This window comes from Melospiza georgiana, chromosome 1 (genome assembly GCF_028018845.1).
Source record: "Melospiza georgiana isolate bMelGeo1 chromosome 1, bMelGeo1.pri, whole genome shotgun sequence".
NCBI lineage: Eukaryota > Metazoa > Chordata > Aves > Passeriformes > Passerellidae > Melospiza > Melospiza georgiana.
This window is the reverse complement of record NC_080430.1, coordinates 32,268,309-32,285,142: the sequence shown is the minus strand read 5'-3', so window position 1 is coordinate 32,285,142 and position 16,834 is coordinate 32,268,309. Positions and strand designations below refer to the sequence as shown.

Here is a 16,834-nt window from a genome sequence, read left to right as displayed (position 1 = left end):
ATTTGCTGAAGGCCACGTGGCTCTCCAGAGCTCCAGGGTGGTCTGCAAACATGAAAAGGAGAGAGGCTCTGTGCCTGACAGAGGGAGGAAGGGCAGAGAGAGGCAAATGCAGTTTCACCAGCATCAATTTGGGAGCTGTTCCTTTTCCCTGGTACCTAATCAACCTTTATCTGAAGCAATATGCTGCAGATCAGGAGAAAAAGAGACCAGCTCAAGTTTTAAAAAAACAAATGTCGAAATCTGAGGCTGAAGGGTCTTTGTCAGCATTATCAAAGCAGAATAAACAAATGTTTCCTCTGGCTGTCACGGAAGTGGGTGCATGGTAAGATCACTGCCTGGCACGGGGAACAGGAGATGCAGCCTTTACCAGCTGTCATGCTTCTGTACTTGGAGTTCATTATAAATGAATGTGTTTTAAAGATTCTGTGTGAGCTGGTGTTTACATTGGAAATTGAGATGACTTTTTGAACTGCCTACACAATGCCACAGAAACATGCTACCTAATTTTCTTTGAAAGTCTCCAGCATGCTCCATGGATCTTAAAGCAGTTTTTGTTGGTATTTTTTGTTGCTGTTTGGTGATGTTTGTTTTGGTTTTTTTAAAGAAGTTAATCAGCAATACATTGGGGGATACATTTTCTGCTATATAGTAAGGGATTTTGCTAATAGAAATTTGTGGGGAAATTAAAGAGCAGTTCAAGTGAATCTATTCTGCACTTTCCTCTCAATTTAGCACTGCTTCATCTAGAGGAACATAATTGCTTTTGTTCCTTTCACTGTTTACGTTCCTGTTCAGTTTAGCATGTCAGCTGGCTTAGAAAACCTTCAGCTACCTTGCATCCCAAAGAAACCTTTTATATCTAAATCATGTTCAGATCATAAGCCTGTAATGGATTTAGAATTGCTCTTTTTATAGCCTATTGATTTTTCTGTCTATTACTCAAATGGTTTTGTAGGATCCTTCTCTGAATCACAAAGCTTACAGAGATGCATTCAAGAAAATGAAATCTCCGAAAATCCCCTTCATGCCCTTACTTCTGAAAGGTAATGTAAAAGCTTGGCTGCTCTTCACTGTTGTTAATTAAAACAAGTGATTTTAACCACCTTCTGTAAGGTGATTTTTTCTTTGGATGCTCTTAAGATGAGTATGTGACAGATATAGTGGTATTGACAAGGCAGCACTTGGTCTGGATAATAAACTCCCTTTCAAGACAGTGGGAAGATCCCAATTTTCACATGGGTTTTAAAACTTCATGGTGTCCTGTCAAGTGTGGATAGAGCTGTGTGCTTTTGCTTTGGCCACATCCCCTTCAGTTGGGAAGTGTGACCCTGCAGGCCCCTGAGCCAGTGGCCATGGTCATTCTGCTGCTCTGAGGTGCCTGCTGGGAGATGCCTCCCTCCTAGAGGAGGGGATTTCCAAGTCTCTTATAGGTCTGAAAGAGATAAATAAAATCTTACTATCTAAAATAATTTTTTTTTTAAGTCTTAAAATAAAGTACAACTACTTGCTAATGCAATGAGCTGGGCAACTAATTAAGTGGCATGTATTTAAAATATTCCATTGTCTTGGAGTCATTAATTATTAATTGCCTAGTCTTTGAACATGGCAAATTCACTTGTTTATTCCTGTGTTCTGAAAGTGTTCTCTTTAGGCTGTTTATTCCAACCTGCTGCTGTGAAATGTTTGAAGGCAGTTCTCCAGATCAGTTGGTGACAGTTTGGGGGCCACCAGACACTTCCCCTCTTTGCACACATCAAAGGAGTTTGCAATAATTCAGATGGATACAATTATCAAGGCTTCAAAATCAAAATTTTCAAAGTGTTCTGGAGTACCTCTTGCCTGCAAACAAAAGCAGCAGACACAAGTCACTTGTAGCAATGATGTTTGCACAGCATTACAATTTGGTGTGTAAGAACATGCACCTAGACAGCATTTGTATCTTTAACTTGAATTGGAGATAGCAAGCAGACTTTGAAATTAATGCAGTAATGTCCTTCAGTACAGTGGTCCATAAGGAGATACTGCCAAGGTTGTTAATTCCCAGAATATTGCACAATGCAATGGAATTTATTCCATATCAAGCATATTTGTATTAAGGTCATTTCCAAGACCAGTAGAATAGGAATGGGTAACATAGAAATCATTAATAACGTGGCAAATTGGTGTATTTCATCACAATAGGAACAAAAGTAGTTTCAATTAAAAAAAAAAGAAAAATCTTAAATTATGAAAAATAACTTGAGAGTGTCCTTTTAAAAGTTAATTAAATTTAAATGCAGAGCTCTCACAGCACACAGACACAGCTTTTGAGAATCAGGCAGATTTTTCAAATATGTAATAAAATACTGTGATATACCCTTATAACCTAGTTCAGATGCAATTTTCTGCTCCACTGAATTTATCTAGACTCTTAGTTGTTGGCTGCAAAGCAAATTTCTGTTCCTTCTGCCCTCAGAGATACACATATTGCTGTCAATGACTTAAAAAGCTGTGTGAAAATTTCTGCTTCCAGTATAGGTTTTTCATTAGAAGTGATGGACAGTTTTTAACTGCACTGGTACAGACACAAGCACTGCCTGTGTCCTGAAGTCGTGTCCTTTCTGTGTCCCTTTCCCTGGGTGCCCCAAGCAGCCCAGCAGAGGAGGTGCAGAGGGTCCCTCCTTTCCCTCTGCTTTGTGGGATGCAGCCCGGGGCTAGGGGAGGTGCTGCTGGAGGTTTTGGCAGCATGTACTGTGATTTCTGCATGTCCGGGCTGGCATCCTGTCTGTCCCAGCCCAACCCTAGGGGCGCAGGGGCTCTCCATCGCCCCCCAGGAGAGTCCCAGCCCCGGGTTTCCAGCAGCATTTGAAGCCGTTTAGCATTTCAATTCCAAGCAATTACAAAATGCCCCTCAGGCACAGAGTGAGCCTTTGATATCCAAGGAAATAAATCAGCTTGGCTGCTTTGAGAGAAGGTGAAGGTAGAGGTGGATGGGGGGCCGGGTGTGACAAAGCTTCTCTGCAGGTTTCCTCTCCTGAAATCCCCCATAACCGTGGGGTCCGTGTGGGTATCACAGGGAGTACTAGAGGTGAGGACATGCTGAGGGCACAGTTTGGCTGCTGGGCTGGAGGCTGACACCTCTGCTGGGAGGGACTCTTGTCCCATTCACTGTGTGCTGTTCTCCCGCTGGCATCCACGGCTGGCACTGTTCAGGAGTAATGCTATTGGAGTGCCATCTCATTCCTCCAGCGTTTTCTGCTCATGGATCTCCTGGGTACCCTCCCCTGCAGGAGAGCTGGTCAGGGCTGTGGTGCTCCTGCCTGTGCTGTCAGTAACCTGCAGGGTGCACTATTGAAGTCAGAGCCTCCACTTCCTCAGGGAATCTATTCATATTCTTAGTACTTTATGTCCAAGATAGGTCTCACTTCTGACCTTATACGCATTAGAAAAACTGGCCTTGAGCTACTGTTTTAATTGTATCCTAACTTGGCAACGTTTATTTTGCTTGATATTCCCTCCCCCCAGTTCATTATACCGTGTTCAGTTCTCTTCCTGGGGCCAAATACAGACCTTTTCCTCTGACCTTTTTGTTGCCTTTGCAAATTCCCTCCAACAACACTACATAAAAGCGTTTTTCCCCAGGCATGATGCTTATTTCAAGGCTTTGTACTTTGTACTTTGGTGTCTTGTGATTAACCTCTCTGGCTGTCCGCTGCTGGGGACTTGTCTTTGGGGAGGACTTTACAGTCCTTTGTCCCACAGAGGGAGATGAAGGGGTGTCAGAGCCATCTCTAGAACCTGGTGGTTCTGCCCCCGTGGGGCTCTGGGCTCAGGGACAGACCTGTCCCAGCCTGGGCCATGCAAGGCCATCCCTCTGGGTGCCCTCCCCTGCTCCCAGCCATCTTCTGTATATTATACATCCCAGAAGTAGCACAGATCAGGTTTAATAAGAAATCCTTGCCCCCACTTAAAAATACTCTTCTTCTTAACAATGTGTAAATATCGTTGTTATCTAATAATCTCTGCATGTCATCATTAGGCCAGGCTTTTGTTTCACTGTTACAAGATATTGTCTCAATCCTTAATGGGATACTTACCTTTTTTTTTCTTTCTTTTTGTTGCTGTTTAGTAATTTTATTTATTTGCATTAAAAAAGAGGTTGTGAATAGTAATTGCTTTTCCTTTTTTCTCCCCAGATGTAACATTCATCCATGAAGGAAATAAAACGTTTCTGGATAACCTTGTTAATTTTGAAAAGCTGGTAAGCTAATTTTATCCTTCCTGTTTTTCAAAACATTTATGTTCTCTTCTTCCCTTTGCTTTCCTTATCTTGTAAGGTTTTCTTCTGGCCGAACCACGAGGAAATAATCAGGGGTAGAAAAGAGCAAGCAGGATGAAACAGACAAGTCTCTTTCCCCTGCTCTTTTCCTCTGCTTCTCTCTCTTCTCCTTTTCTCCTCTACTTCTGTGTAAAATGGCTGAACCATTAATGGCCATCATCACTGCTACACAGTCCACTCTTCATTTATACCCAGTGAGATCAATTCCTTTGCATCACCTGGTGGGCTGCTTCATATTAGTAAAATTCTCCTGCTTCAGCTTTCTCTGAATTATGTTTCCTTTTTGTTTTTCCCCTCAGTTTTCTCTAGTTTATCACCTGCAAGTGGTATTGTAATTTTAGGGATCTTAAATGAAAGTTAAACTTTTTGATCTATGTTAAATGAGGAAGAAAATAATGTCTGAAGTACAAATTAAACTGACTGTAAATATCACTAGTGTAGTTTTTATGCATAAGGGCATTTGATGATTTATTTTTGGCCACATTCACTCTAGGCATCATATGGCATCTACTCTGGCATGGAATTACTGAGAGAGGTTTGAGTTGCCTAATTTGTGTTGGTTTTTGGTGGTTTGTTTGGTTTTTGTTGTTGCTTTGTGGTTGGTTGGTTTTGTTCAGTTTGGGGGTTTTCTCTGGTAACATTTTCATGAACTTGGTCTGTTCAACCTAGAGAAGAGCTCATCATAGTCTAGAGCTTCCTCCTGAGGGGAAGAGGAGGGGCAGGCACTGATCCCTTCTCTGTGGTGACCAGGACAGAACTCGAGGAATGGCCTGAAGTTGTGTCAGGGGAGGTTTAGGTTGGATATCAGGAAAAGGTTCTTCACCCAGAGAGTGTTTGGGCACTGGAATGGGCTCCCACATGGAAGTGGTCATGGCACAAGCCTGACAGAGTTCAAGAAGAGTTTGGACAATGCTCTCAGGCACGTGATGGGATTCATGGGCATGGTGCTGTGCAGGGCCAGGAACTGGACTCAATGATCCTTGCGGATTCCTTCCAGCTCAGCTTAGTCTGTGCTTCTATGGCACTAAAAGCCAAAGTCTATATATCTGAACAGTGGTGGAGTAGAGAAGCTTGGAATTTTTTTTTTCTTGGCCTATAGTATTTGACCAAGAAACCAAAATGTTCTTTGCAATTGTCCAGGTGTGCCATGGAACTCTTATTGCAGATGGCTCTGGTTGGTGAATTGTGCCCAACTATTTTCTCCATGTGTTTACACTTGGTTGGGAATGAACACACAACCATGGAATTATTAATGAACCTGATGTTGAACATATTTTCACATTCTATCATAATATAGGTTGTCTTTCAACTTGTAAGCAGATGTAGGCTCTGACTTTTGAACCTGAGCTCCTTTTTTTCATGTTTCTATTTGATTTCTGTACCTTTTCTTGTTGCAGAGTTTACAAGAATACTAATTTGCATTTAATGAAAGGTTTTCTTGTTCCAAGTCCATTAACTGTTTGACCTTTAGGTGTTTTCATAAAACTCATTAGCATGTTCTTCTTCATTGCCTCTTGGAAGTACATCCAATTAACATGTAAATTAAACTAGCCCTTGATGCACCATAATTGTTATTAAAATCCTTCCACTGGCCCATATATTTATTTAGTGAATATGTAGAATCTAATTCTTGTCCAGCCTTAGCAGGCTGTGTTTGTTTGTTTGTTTGTTTGTTTGTTTGTTGTGTAATCGTGTATATGTTTAATGCATGCTGGGCTTCCTGGGGTAAGAATCCCTTTCCTTTCTGTCTCCATTGTGTTTCCAGAGGCAGTGGGAGCTGTGCTAATTGACTTCAGTGAGCCAGGATCTCACCTTTTCCATTCAAATGGATAATGGGCATTTTAAATGGCAAGGGGGGAGAGACTGAGGTGATGGCTGTGGGGTGAGAGTTGTTCTGATTGACACTTCCTCCAAATTGTCATTCAGATCACGCTCTCAGAAACATGCTGTCTCATGCAGCCCTGTGCATATGAATGCAGGCAATAGTGCAAGCTTAGGAAGTGGGGGCTTAGGAGAGATTTAAATATCAGTGTAGTGGAAACTCGGGCTGCACACTGGTATTGCCCTGGCTCAGTTGGATTGAGTCAGTGGCCATGAACTCACAGGATGCAGTACGCATGATCACCTATTCATCAGTCGTGTTTCTTTTCTAATTGTAAGGGCTTTGTCCTGAAGAACAATGTCCTCCTCGGTGCTCTGTACTGAAGTGCTGAGCACTTTCTGGCCTTAGCTGAGAAAAATTAGGATTGACATTGACTCCTGCTCGATTTGGATCAAGCCACTGAACCTCACCTGCAAATTTGCTGTTGCAGAAAAAGAAGAAAGGAATTATTCTACCATAGCAGATTACTGCTTTGGGGAAGGAACTTACTGTCATAAATGACTAGAATTTCCACTTATGAATTTCAAAGCAAAGATGGTTTCTTGTGTCTCCGTTTGGATTACTATTTTGAAATATTTCATTTCTACATTAAACATCCCACCTGAAGGAGGACTTGTCAGTCTGAACCATTATTTTTTCCAACTGTATTAGTTTCTTTTATTAAAGATCCTTCTCCCTACAATCCCTGCTTCTTTTATATTCTTAGATCTCAGCAATCCTACCATGACTGGATTTTATTTGACATGAAATTATAGCAGTGGATACAAAGTTAACTCAAAATGTAAAGAAGGAAATTTGCCAAGAGAAGGAAAAGAAGTGATCTGTTGTTTCAGGAATGTTACCTAGCTTTAGCAAAGGTGAAGGGGTTGCAGTGGTTTATTTAATTGCATTTTGTGTAAAATCTAGTCTATTATAATGTTAGATCAATATTTAGTATTATACTTACTTCTTCAACTAAATCTGAAGGAATAAATGAAAATATAGCCTTACATGGTCACATCTCAAGGAATTTCCGTGGTATTTTCTTAGCTGTTTCACTAAAATGTGGCTTCTTCAGGTTTTTCTCTCCAGCCTTCAGCTATGTCTTAGCAATGACATGTCTTAGCCACACTCCAGCAAACTCTATTACAGGTCAATGGCCATTACCCTTTTCGATAACACCTGCTTACCCAGAGCCTTCAGCTGTAAGGACTGTGTATGTGCAGCTGTGGGTTAACCCACCCCCCCAAATATCTGTGCAACCCCAAGCCCGAGGCTCTGCTGTCCTCAGTGAAAAAAGTGCTAATGATCCCGGGCGGCTGAAAAGCCACAGAAATGTGTGTTACTTATCACACTAACAAGTATTCAAGCACCTGTTTAAGCAGACAGGAGATAGCATTTGCTTTGCAGATACATTGGCTGTAATGCTTCTGCATTACTTTTGGATCCCAGAGAATTGAAACCAGAGAGAAATTCATAATTAGAATACCAAGGGCAGAGGATCTGCAATTCTGCTTTAAATGTTGCACTAAGAGGTTCTTCCCTCACCAGAGCATCACCTACAGAAGCCAGTCCTGGGACGAACCCTCACAGTGACTGACTTCAAAGGAGAGACAGTAAAGAGTTACAGTGTATGGGATGGGTGGGTTTTTCTGACTTGTAAAATCCAAATGCAGAGAGTGTTGGCTGGGAAACATCACAGCAGCAGCACTGGTGGAAGTTTCAGTACTGCCAGTACTCACATTATTGATCGTGAAATCTAGATCGTCTCATTAGAACTTCATTATAATCAGTGCAAGGACATCAGCACAAGAGATTGTGTAATTTCATGGCAAATGAAGCACAGCGGGTAACAAGAAAAATTATTTTGATTTACTGATGAAAGAAATATGAAGTTTCCATTAAATGTGCTCTCATGATAAGCTTTTCTGTGGAGGAGCCTTGTAAGCCACTCCCAGGATGTTGAGAGATGAGCTTTTCTGCATCAGTCTGGTCTTAAACATACTCTGCTCAAGACAATTAATGCTTTCCACCTCTAATAATTTTTGAGGGACATGTAAAATGAGCATCAGCTGTTTGCATGAGCTTTCAGATCATTCCTGCTAACTGCAATTTGCTTCTTTTATTTACTAGATTTGGTGAGGAATTGCCTCAGAAACAGTAAAATTTTTAAAAAGTAATGGCTTAAGAACTTTGTGGGTAGTATCCTGTAAAAATAAGCTCCCTCTACCGATTTGTAGTGAATAATCCCAATTTTTGTATAAATTGATGACCAGAGCCTGAATGAGAAACCGAATTTAAACCTTTTGTTTCCTCTGCTTAATGTAAGTGAACATCCAATATCCCTGTAAGCACTATCTTTTGTTAAAGCAGCATACCTACAGGACAGTTTTACCTGGTACCTACCTGTGGAGCTGCCAGGGTGTTTGCTCTGCAGCATTTGGGCTGTGGGCTCTTTTATTTTGTGCTGGTCAGGCTGAGAGAACTGCCTGGCTGAGAGTGATGCCTGAGTGTGGTGGCATTACACAAGTGAACACTAAGGGGTGCAGTCTGTGCCACAGAGAGGCTTACAGTCCAATTATACAGATGTGGAGGCAGGAGGAGAGGCTGCAGACTTCACAGTACCTTAGATAATGCACTAAAGCTGGGGTTGACCACCAAAGCACTCACCCAGTCCACAGGCCTTCCTTGCTGTAGGTTTTCAGTTTAATAAAAGTTGCTGTAAGAAAAATGAGCAATTGTTTGTTTATTTTTCATTACCACTTTCCATAGGTTCCTAGGGAGTTGTTCTCATTTAATCTGTGTGATATCAATAAGACATCCTGACTAACCCTGTTTCATCAAATGTTATCACTAAGATACCAAAGAGCAAAGATTCTCCTGCTGTCTTCATTTTCTACCTTACCACAGTTGCTTTTTTCTGTTCAGTGTAGGGCAAGGAGATTTTTCAGGCTTTTTTGATGACAGAATCTCTCCTAGGTCTTTGCACTGATGTTTATTGTTTTGTCTTTGCAGCACATGATTGCAGATACTGTTCGGTCATTGAGACATTGCAGAAATAACCAATTTGGTGAGTAGACAAAATTTCCTATTTCTTTTGCCTTTGTACATCCTTGAGGGTTTGTTGAGCTTTTGGTTTGGTGTTTTTTCCCCGTTTTCTTTCCAGTTGCTCAGGTTTACTACAGAATGTGGTCAAAACCTATTTAACCAATGGTCAAGAGAAGGCATCATTTTTGGAAGATCAACACAGCAAAACCCACAGTTTTAGCTTTAGTTTACAAAATGTTTCTAGGAACGGCTTCCAAATTTTAGCAAATTACTTTCCTGCAAACATTGCCATCTCTTCCAAAGCCTGTGTAAGATCTGTGCCAGCTGCACTCAGCAATGGAGGCCCCTGGTGTAGGCTGCTGTTTCTGCCTTTCCCAGCTATCAAGGAGTTAGCTCAGTCTCCTGCCAGTCCCAGTGTTTTGGTAAGGAATTCACAGCTGCCTTGGCTTCCAGCAGCTAAAGGATGGTACTCATCCCCACAGCTTCTCACTCAGCTCTTCACCAAGAGCAATTTTGTGTTTGTCTGGGCTTCTCAAGGACGTTTCACAAAACTCTACAAGTCTTGAAGGTATGAGGATCCAGTGGGTTTTGTGAAAGTGGTTGAGTAGGAAGAAATGAGGGGCTTGTTTCCTCTTCTAGGGGAAGCTGCAAATATAGCTGTGCCTGCTTTAGACACTGGAGGATCAATGCTGGAGGCAAGGACTGTGAGTGCCTCAGCTGCACAGAGGACTTTTTTTGTTGCTTTTTTAAAAATATTTTTTTTGTTGTTCTTTCTGCCTTATTAGCCACTAGAGAATCCAACCCTGAGGGACCATGCCAGAAAACTTCAGCTCTCTTTGTTCTGCTGCTTAGAGGAGAAACCTTGCTTTTCTCCTTCTCAGTGTTCTTATTCTCTGCAGAGATGTTAAATACAGGAAGGGGACAGAAGAACTACTTTAGGAAGCAGTTAGTTTTTAAGCCAAACCCACTAAATATGTCATTTATTGAGGCCACTAAAACCTCTTTTTCAAAGAGAAGTTCAGAACTGTGCTGCAGCCTTGGGGAAAATAGAGTTGAATAATAACTTTTTTCCACTGACTTTTCAGCAGCTGTCAGCATTGACTCCAACAAAAAGAACAATAATCATAATTTTAATTATAAATACAGATACCTTGGAGAATAATAGGTACTTTTAAGAGTTCTGTTAAACATTTGCTCTATAGAATTACTACATGTCTATACAGTATTACCTTTATACAATGACTGCTCAGTATCATGGTTCTTCAGTAATTTTTCTAAAAAGAGATATATAAAATATATAGATATAAATGTATGTAAATGTATGTAAGAGACAAAGCAGGGGAGAAGGAGCAAGATGTGCCTTCTTTTAATTCAGATATAGAAGGAAATATTGATTAATCCAAACCATGCCTCTGTAAATTAAAAGGTCTCCTGTTTGGCATTATGAAAAGTAACATTGTTTCCTTTCAGTGATGTGAGGGCTTTTTGCATTTTCCCTGCCCATCTTTCATCTTGTTTTTGCCTTTTTTATTTTTCCAAGTGATTTTGTAAGTCTTGCAGCATAAATCCAAGGTTAATACCTGAGATTTATCATATAAACTGGTAGTTTGAAGTAGGCAATTGTTATTTTATTTTAGCACAGACTTGATTTATTGTGAAGCTGGCATTTAAAAAGCAGCTTATACAGACATCCCTGTAGGCACTTTTTTTTCCCTAAAATTCGTTTAGGCATGAAATGAATTCACTGAATATTTATTGAGACTTTATGGACAGTTTCCTTTTCTAGTGGGCTTATTTTGCACTCAGGAATGTGAATCTTTCTACTGCATCAATTCCCAGATTGGCCTAAGAGCAGCAGGCATCTCACTCTAGGAAGAAATTCAAACAAAACTAAGCAAGGAATATTATTATTGTTTATGAACTGTATCATGTATATTAAGCTTGCTGGCCAAATTGTTTCTGGATTAGAAACTGGTTAGATTCCAAGTAAAACAGAAATGCCTGTTTAAAGCAAATAACATTTATATCCTAAATCCTGAAAACAAATAATAGCATTTCCAAAGTGAAGAAGAACAGCTTGAAAAAACAACATAATTCAAGCTTTTGTTATTCGAGGTGTTAATGAGAAATACAAATGTTTTTCACTATGAGCAGCACAGCTGCTGGGATCCTGTTCCCTCAGAACAGAAAGATCAGCTCTGTAGCCTGACAGAAATTTATCACATTATCCTGTTCTCTCCAACACTGCTCAAGTGAGATGGCTGCTCTGCAAGAGCTCTTTAGGGCAGCTGCCCAGGAGCCCCATCAGCAGCCACAGGCAGAGCTGGCTGCATTCACATCCCGTGTTACACACACAGCACCACAGAGAGGACTTCAGAAACAAGGGGTTGGTGACTCCTGGAAACTTGCTCATACAGCTGGAGAGTGTGGAGAAAAGGATGATAATGAAACAAAGGAGAGGGAAGAAGTATATGAGTTAAGCTGATTGGTTCAGGGAATTTTGAAGTTGGTGGTTTTTTTTTCATTTTATGGTAATATTGAGGACGTGGACATGAACGGAGCTTTCCAGCTTTGCTCATCTGCCAGAAGTCAGCAATGTTGCTTTCTCTGCCTGTCTTGAAGGATCTTGGGCTTGGCTTTATTTTATGTGTCTCTGCTGGTACCAGCCATGCTGGATGGTTTCACAGGGAGGTCCCACAAGCCCATTTTGAGGATAAAGCTTGTACCAGAAAACAGCTGCTATTCAGGCCACCCTTCAGACTGTCTGTTACACAGCTAATTCCTCTTGCTGCATAAACTCCCATGAAATGGCAGCATGACTTTTGTCTCTGTTACAAGATCAGAAATCAAAAGCCTAACAGATCAAAACACAGAGGCCTGTCAGAGCAGCTTTGAAGAGGTTTCATATCCATCTGCTGTGCTGTCACCTTTCACTGGCTCTGAAGAAAATCATCCAGGGCCTGCTGTCTTGTGGACTGGGTTAAAAATTTTAAAGAGTTGCAGGCTGGGATACCCACCCCTGCTCAAGGTCCCATTGTGCTGCCAGAGCAGCACAAAGGAACCCTTGAAGCACCCTTACAGGGGATGGACTGCCTGTACTGCCAGTAGAATTAAATCTTCCTCTTGGTAAGAGTCAGCTTCTTGTCATCCTCATGTCCCCCTCCTTTATGCATGCTGGCTGCCCAGAATTGCCTTTTTTTTTTCTTCTCTCCTGTTCTCTATCTAGCTGTTACCTCATTCATTGCACTTGAGCAGCAAGTCCTTTGGGTTACTGGCTGTCTTTCCTTTGGCTGTCTAGCACCCGGCAAGTGGCACAGCAGTGACTTTGTGACAGAGGACAGAGGAGCAGCAGGCAAGGCGCAGCTTTCTGATCCATCCCCTTTCTCCTGTCTTGCAGGCAATGAAGTTCCTTCGAAAGAGCACCACGAGCTGAAGCCATACGTCCACCACCTGCATGTCATCGACAACCAGCAAGCTCTGTTTGAGCTCTCTCACAGGATAGAGCCGCGAGCGTGAGCGTGCACAGCTTCATGTAACCTTGTAACTGCAGCACTTTGAATTAAGTGAATGTTTCTGCCAAGCATGTTGCTTCCCTATAGGAGAACGGTTTACTGAGTTTTATCAGTAGCTCACACAACGTGCGCAGGAAAATCAGGCAAGAGCCAGCAAAGGAGCTGCTCGCAGGATTGCAGGGCAAGCTTGGTGCCATTCCCGCTGCTCCCTGGGACCTGAGGCAGCAGAGCAGTGTCCTTTGAGCTCAGCAGCTTGGTTTCTGTGAAAATATTGTTTGGTCCTGTGTAGCTTTCAATGCAGATTCTGCCAGTATTAGAAGGAAAGGAATCATCGTGTCACAGCAGCAAAACATTTCAGCGAGCAACATGCCGCAAGGGGGTTGATTCCCAGTTCACCACAGTATGTACCTCACTAATTCAAGGCTGCCAAAGTATTGTTGCCAAAAATAATGTGCAATCTGTGCAGCTCCCATGAGCCCACTGGAGCATAGCATTTGATATGTGTGAGCAACCTGGAGCAGGAATCTAACAAGGCAGTGCAACCAGATGAAACTCAAGAATGTGTTGCGATGTGGAGGTCAGCAGTAAGCAGTTCACTCTGTTATGGCTCCTGTAAAAATATGCTTTCTAAAACACACTGTAGGAGCCAATCCACTTCTGTTGCAATTTATGGAAACACTTGTTTGTATACTGAAAACATATTATTTTCTTCCTTTTCAGTTATCTCAGATTTAGCACTGGCTCCTGCAGTTAATGTGTTATAAATTATTATAGCAGGAACTTTGTTTTCTGCTTGGATTACAGCTTTTTTTGTATCTATTCACAGGCAAATGCCTAGATCCATCTACATTTCTAATTCCCCCCATTGGAAATACCATTTCAGGAAGTAAAATTTCACCTAACTTGCACATGCTTTTAGTTTGTAAAGATCAGAAAGGTGCCCCTTACAGGGTACCAGTGCAATTACCTGCAGACACACCAGGCTCTCAGCATCAGAGTGCCTTAACTGCTTTTGTCCCTTTCACAGCCCTCCCCATGACAATTCTCATGTAGGTAAAAGTACTGCATCTGGGCCTGTGCTGAGGCAGCATTTCTAAAGTAATGTCTACAGCTGACCTGCATCTCAAGCATCACCATCACCTGGTTTCCAGTGCTAAGGAGCAGCCCTGAGATGATCCAGTGAATCCCACAGGAACGTGCAGAGGGTGCTCCTTGGCATGTCTTTGTGCACTGACTCACAGTGCCAGTGAAGGTCTCTTTACAGAGCAGGGAGGACACATTGCATTGCTTGCCCATCTCTGTTGTATGTCTTCCACATGAGGAAGACTTCCAAGAAAATGCTCCTTTACTAAAATGTGGGAATACTGAAGTAGCATGCTCTTCCTAATTGTGTTATCTCTGGTTTAAAGTGATTTTAAAAAAAAAGCAGCTTTAACAAGTAGTCTGTGGGGGAATCTGTAGAATGCATTCAGTTTTCCCATCTGTGAAATATTGTATAGATCTATTGTAAAGGAAACAGATGTTTCAGAAATGTATTTGCTTGTACTTTGTTATTATCAAATACTATATGATTTTTTTTTAAGAAAAAAGAAATTTCTTTTTACCCAGTAAAAAGAAAAAAAAAATAAACTCTTGCTGGCCATGGAGTAAAAATTTCCTATGTTCTTCTGTAGATGTGACTGCACATATTGTAAATAACTTTTTTGTGCAAACAGACCAAAACTGTTCAAATGAAGATACTAGCTGTGGTGGGCTCCTTTTTGCAGTGTAAGAACAAAAACCAGATACAATTTGCTGCTTGTGTTTCTGCAGTTCTTCCTAGGGCTACAGCACTTAGAATTCCCAACATAGCTGCATTACCTGGATGCTTTCCTGGGTTTTGAGCTCCCTCTTGTGAATTTTTTTTTACTGTGGCATTATTTTTAGGAACCTGTATGTAGACCAGCCTGCATGCTTCAGCTTGTGAGGTGTAACACTCTAGTCCACAAAGTTGTTCTGGAAATCTGTGGGAGAGGGAGCATTCAGAGGTATTCAGGGTGAGAAGGTGGGGCTGTTTCTCAGTTCACTGCATTTGGCTCTGTGATACTTTTGGTGGCTACTGTGGGTGAAGCAGCAGCTGAGTTGGAGAAGAATAAAAGACAAGAAAATGAAAGAAGGAAAGAAAAAAAAAAAAAATTAAAAAAAAAAAGAAAGATGACTCTGTGCTGAGGGTCTGATTGGAAAGCCTGATAGACTTACCTGGAACTCTCCTCATTCTGCCAACTCAAAATGAAGTAAAGGGATGGGTTAACTCATCCCAATAGGCTTTGAGCCAGCTGAGGTGTTGGCTTTCTGCACATCTGTAATTTCACACTAAATCAGGTGTTGTCTATCACTTGCAGCTGGCATAAAATCAGTCTGAAGGCACACAGCTAGCATTTACCTTGTTATCTCTGCAGTGACTAATTAAACAACTTGTCACAGCTTTGCAAACTAGTTTTTGTAATGCCCTGTATACCTCAGATTCAAGTTTCAGGTGTGAGGATCCAACATGGCTGCATCAATTAAGTGTTGAGAATTGGGCCTTAGGACTGTTACTATAAAGGAAAAGTAAATAGCCCAAACTTGTGGCTAATATGTCTAATTAAAAAAAGGCCCTTCTATGTCTTCATTCCACTGGTGAAGTATTGCAGAGCTTTGCTGCAGACTGGCAAGCAGTTTGAAGATGTGGAAGTTAGGAGGAGAACTAGAAGTAGACCCTGTATTAGGGAAGGGCAGCACTATACAGCCTCTCCCAGGGTCCAGCACTGGTGATATTGTGTGATTTTTTTAACATCCTTCAATAGTGCAATTAGGTTATGTGGTATAAAATCTATAAATCTTGTAAATTCCATTTATCGCAATCACATCTGGGGTTAAATACTCTGCACACTTTTTTTTTTTTTTCATACCTAAGAGGAGTAATTAGATAGAACAAGGGAAAGAGCTGTGTCACTTTGTACCTCTTTGAAGTGGGATTTTGTTGCAACAAATTTAGATGTTTCTCTAACACAGCTTTTTGGTTCCAACATCATCTTGAATAGCAATAAATTTCATTTGCATAGCAGTGGCAAAAGAAAGGGTGTTATCAGAAATAAGACCTGTTCTGCTGTAAAAATTTCAAAGGAAGATGTAAATACTAAACATTTAAGCAGAGTAATATTTATTTGCATAGCCTATTTATTGTCATCTTATACACTGTTAAAGACTGGGATGAAGTCAATGAGCTGAGTAAGAACACCTGCCTGTTCCCTCTTGAGTGCCATAACGGTGTCAGCTTGCATTAAAAGTAATAAAACAGAAACCCCCAAATCAAGGTATTTACCTAACTTCTCAGGGACTACAGCTAGTAGTTATCCACCATCAAGAGACCTGGTATGTATGAAATAATCTGATTTACCAGAATCAATGTTGCCAATGTTTTCCTTTGAATATTTCATGCTTGTTTGCCTCTGTACATATTATTGTGTCGTGTATTTATGAGCGCTAGTAAGCAATAATTTATATGTTAAAATGGCCAAGCAATACAAGGTTAAAACTTGTAGAAGCAACTGTTATGTTTATCTTGCATTTTCCAGTGTTTTTTAATATTGCTTTTCAAAATATAAAAACTACCTTAATGAAGTCTGAGCTCTGTGCCTTTATGCCTACCACACATGCTTATTGTTCCAATGTGAAATATTTTACTTCCAGTCCTCCAGTTCCACAGACCCTCACTGCATTTGTGAGATGGATGCAGGCTCACACAGAGGCTCAGGAGCCTGACCTCTTTCAGAGCTGCTCATCTGTCTCTGGTCAGTGGGACTTGCTGGTACCAACGTTTCAAAAGCAGGAATGATAATGGGGCCTCAGCTGTGCCCTGTCATCACAGCTCAGCCAAGGAGGGGCCTCGAGCCACCATGAGAAGTCCCTGTGGGAGAGGGGAGGAGTAAATCCATCTTCATATCCTCTGGAGTCTGCTTATTGGCACTTGATCCTCTTACTGAGGACAGCAAATGCTTTCCCCTGTCATCAGTCATCCCTGATGCTGCTGTTCCCTCTCCTTCCTCTGGGCTGCTCTGCAGCAGGAAGGCAGAG

The 16,834-nt window shown here is 41.4% G+C and overlaps 1 protein-coding gene across 1 annotated transcript in view; it reads left to right on the top strand.

Moving 5' to 3' along the window:
- Window positions 1-16,381, top strand: part of RAPGEF5 (Rap guanine nucleotide exchange factor 5) — a 156,747-nt gene extending 140,366 nt beyond the window's left edge. The window contains exons 23-26 of the mRNA XM_058024290.1: window positions 956-1,043; window positions 4,176-4,240; window positions 9,195-9,249; window positions 12,625-16,381. Coding sequence (XP_057880273.1) covers window positions 956-1,043; window positions 4,176-4,240; window positions 9,195-9,249; window positions 12,625-12,743 — 327 coding nt within the window. The 3' untranslated portion in view covers window positions 12,744-16,381. The remainder of the gene's footprint in view (window positions 1-955; window positions 1,044-4,175; window positions 4,241-9,194; window positions 9,250-12,624) is intronic.
- The last annotated feature ends 453 nt before the right edge of the window (window positions 16,382-16,834 follow it).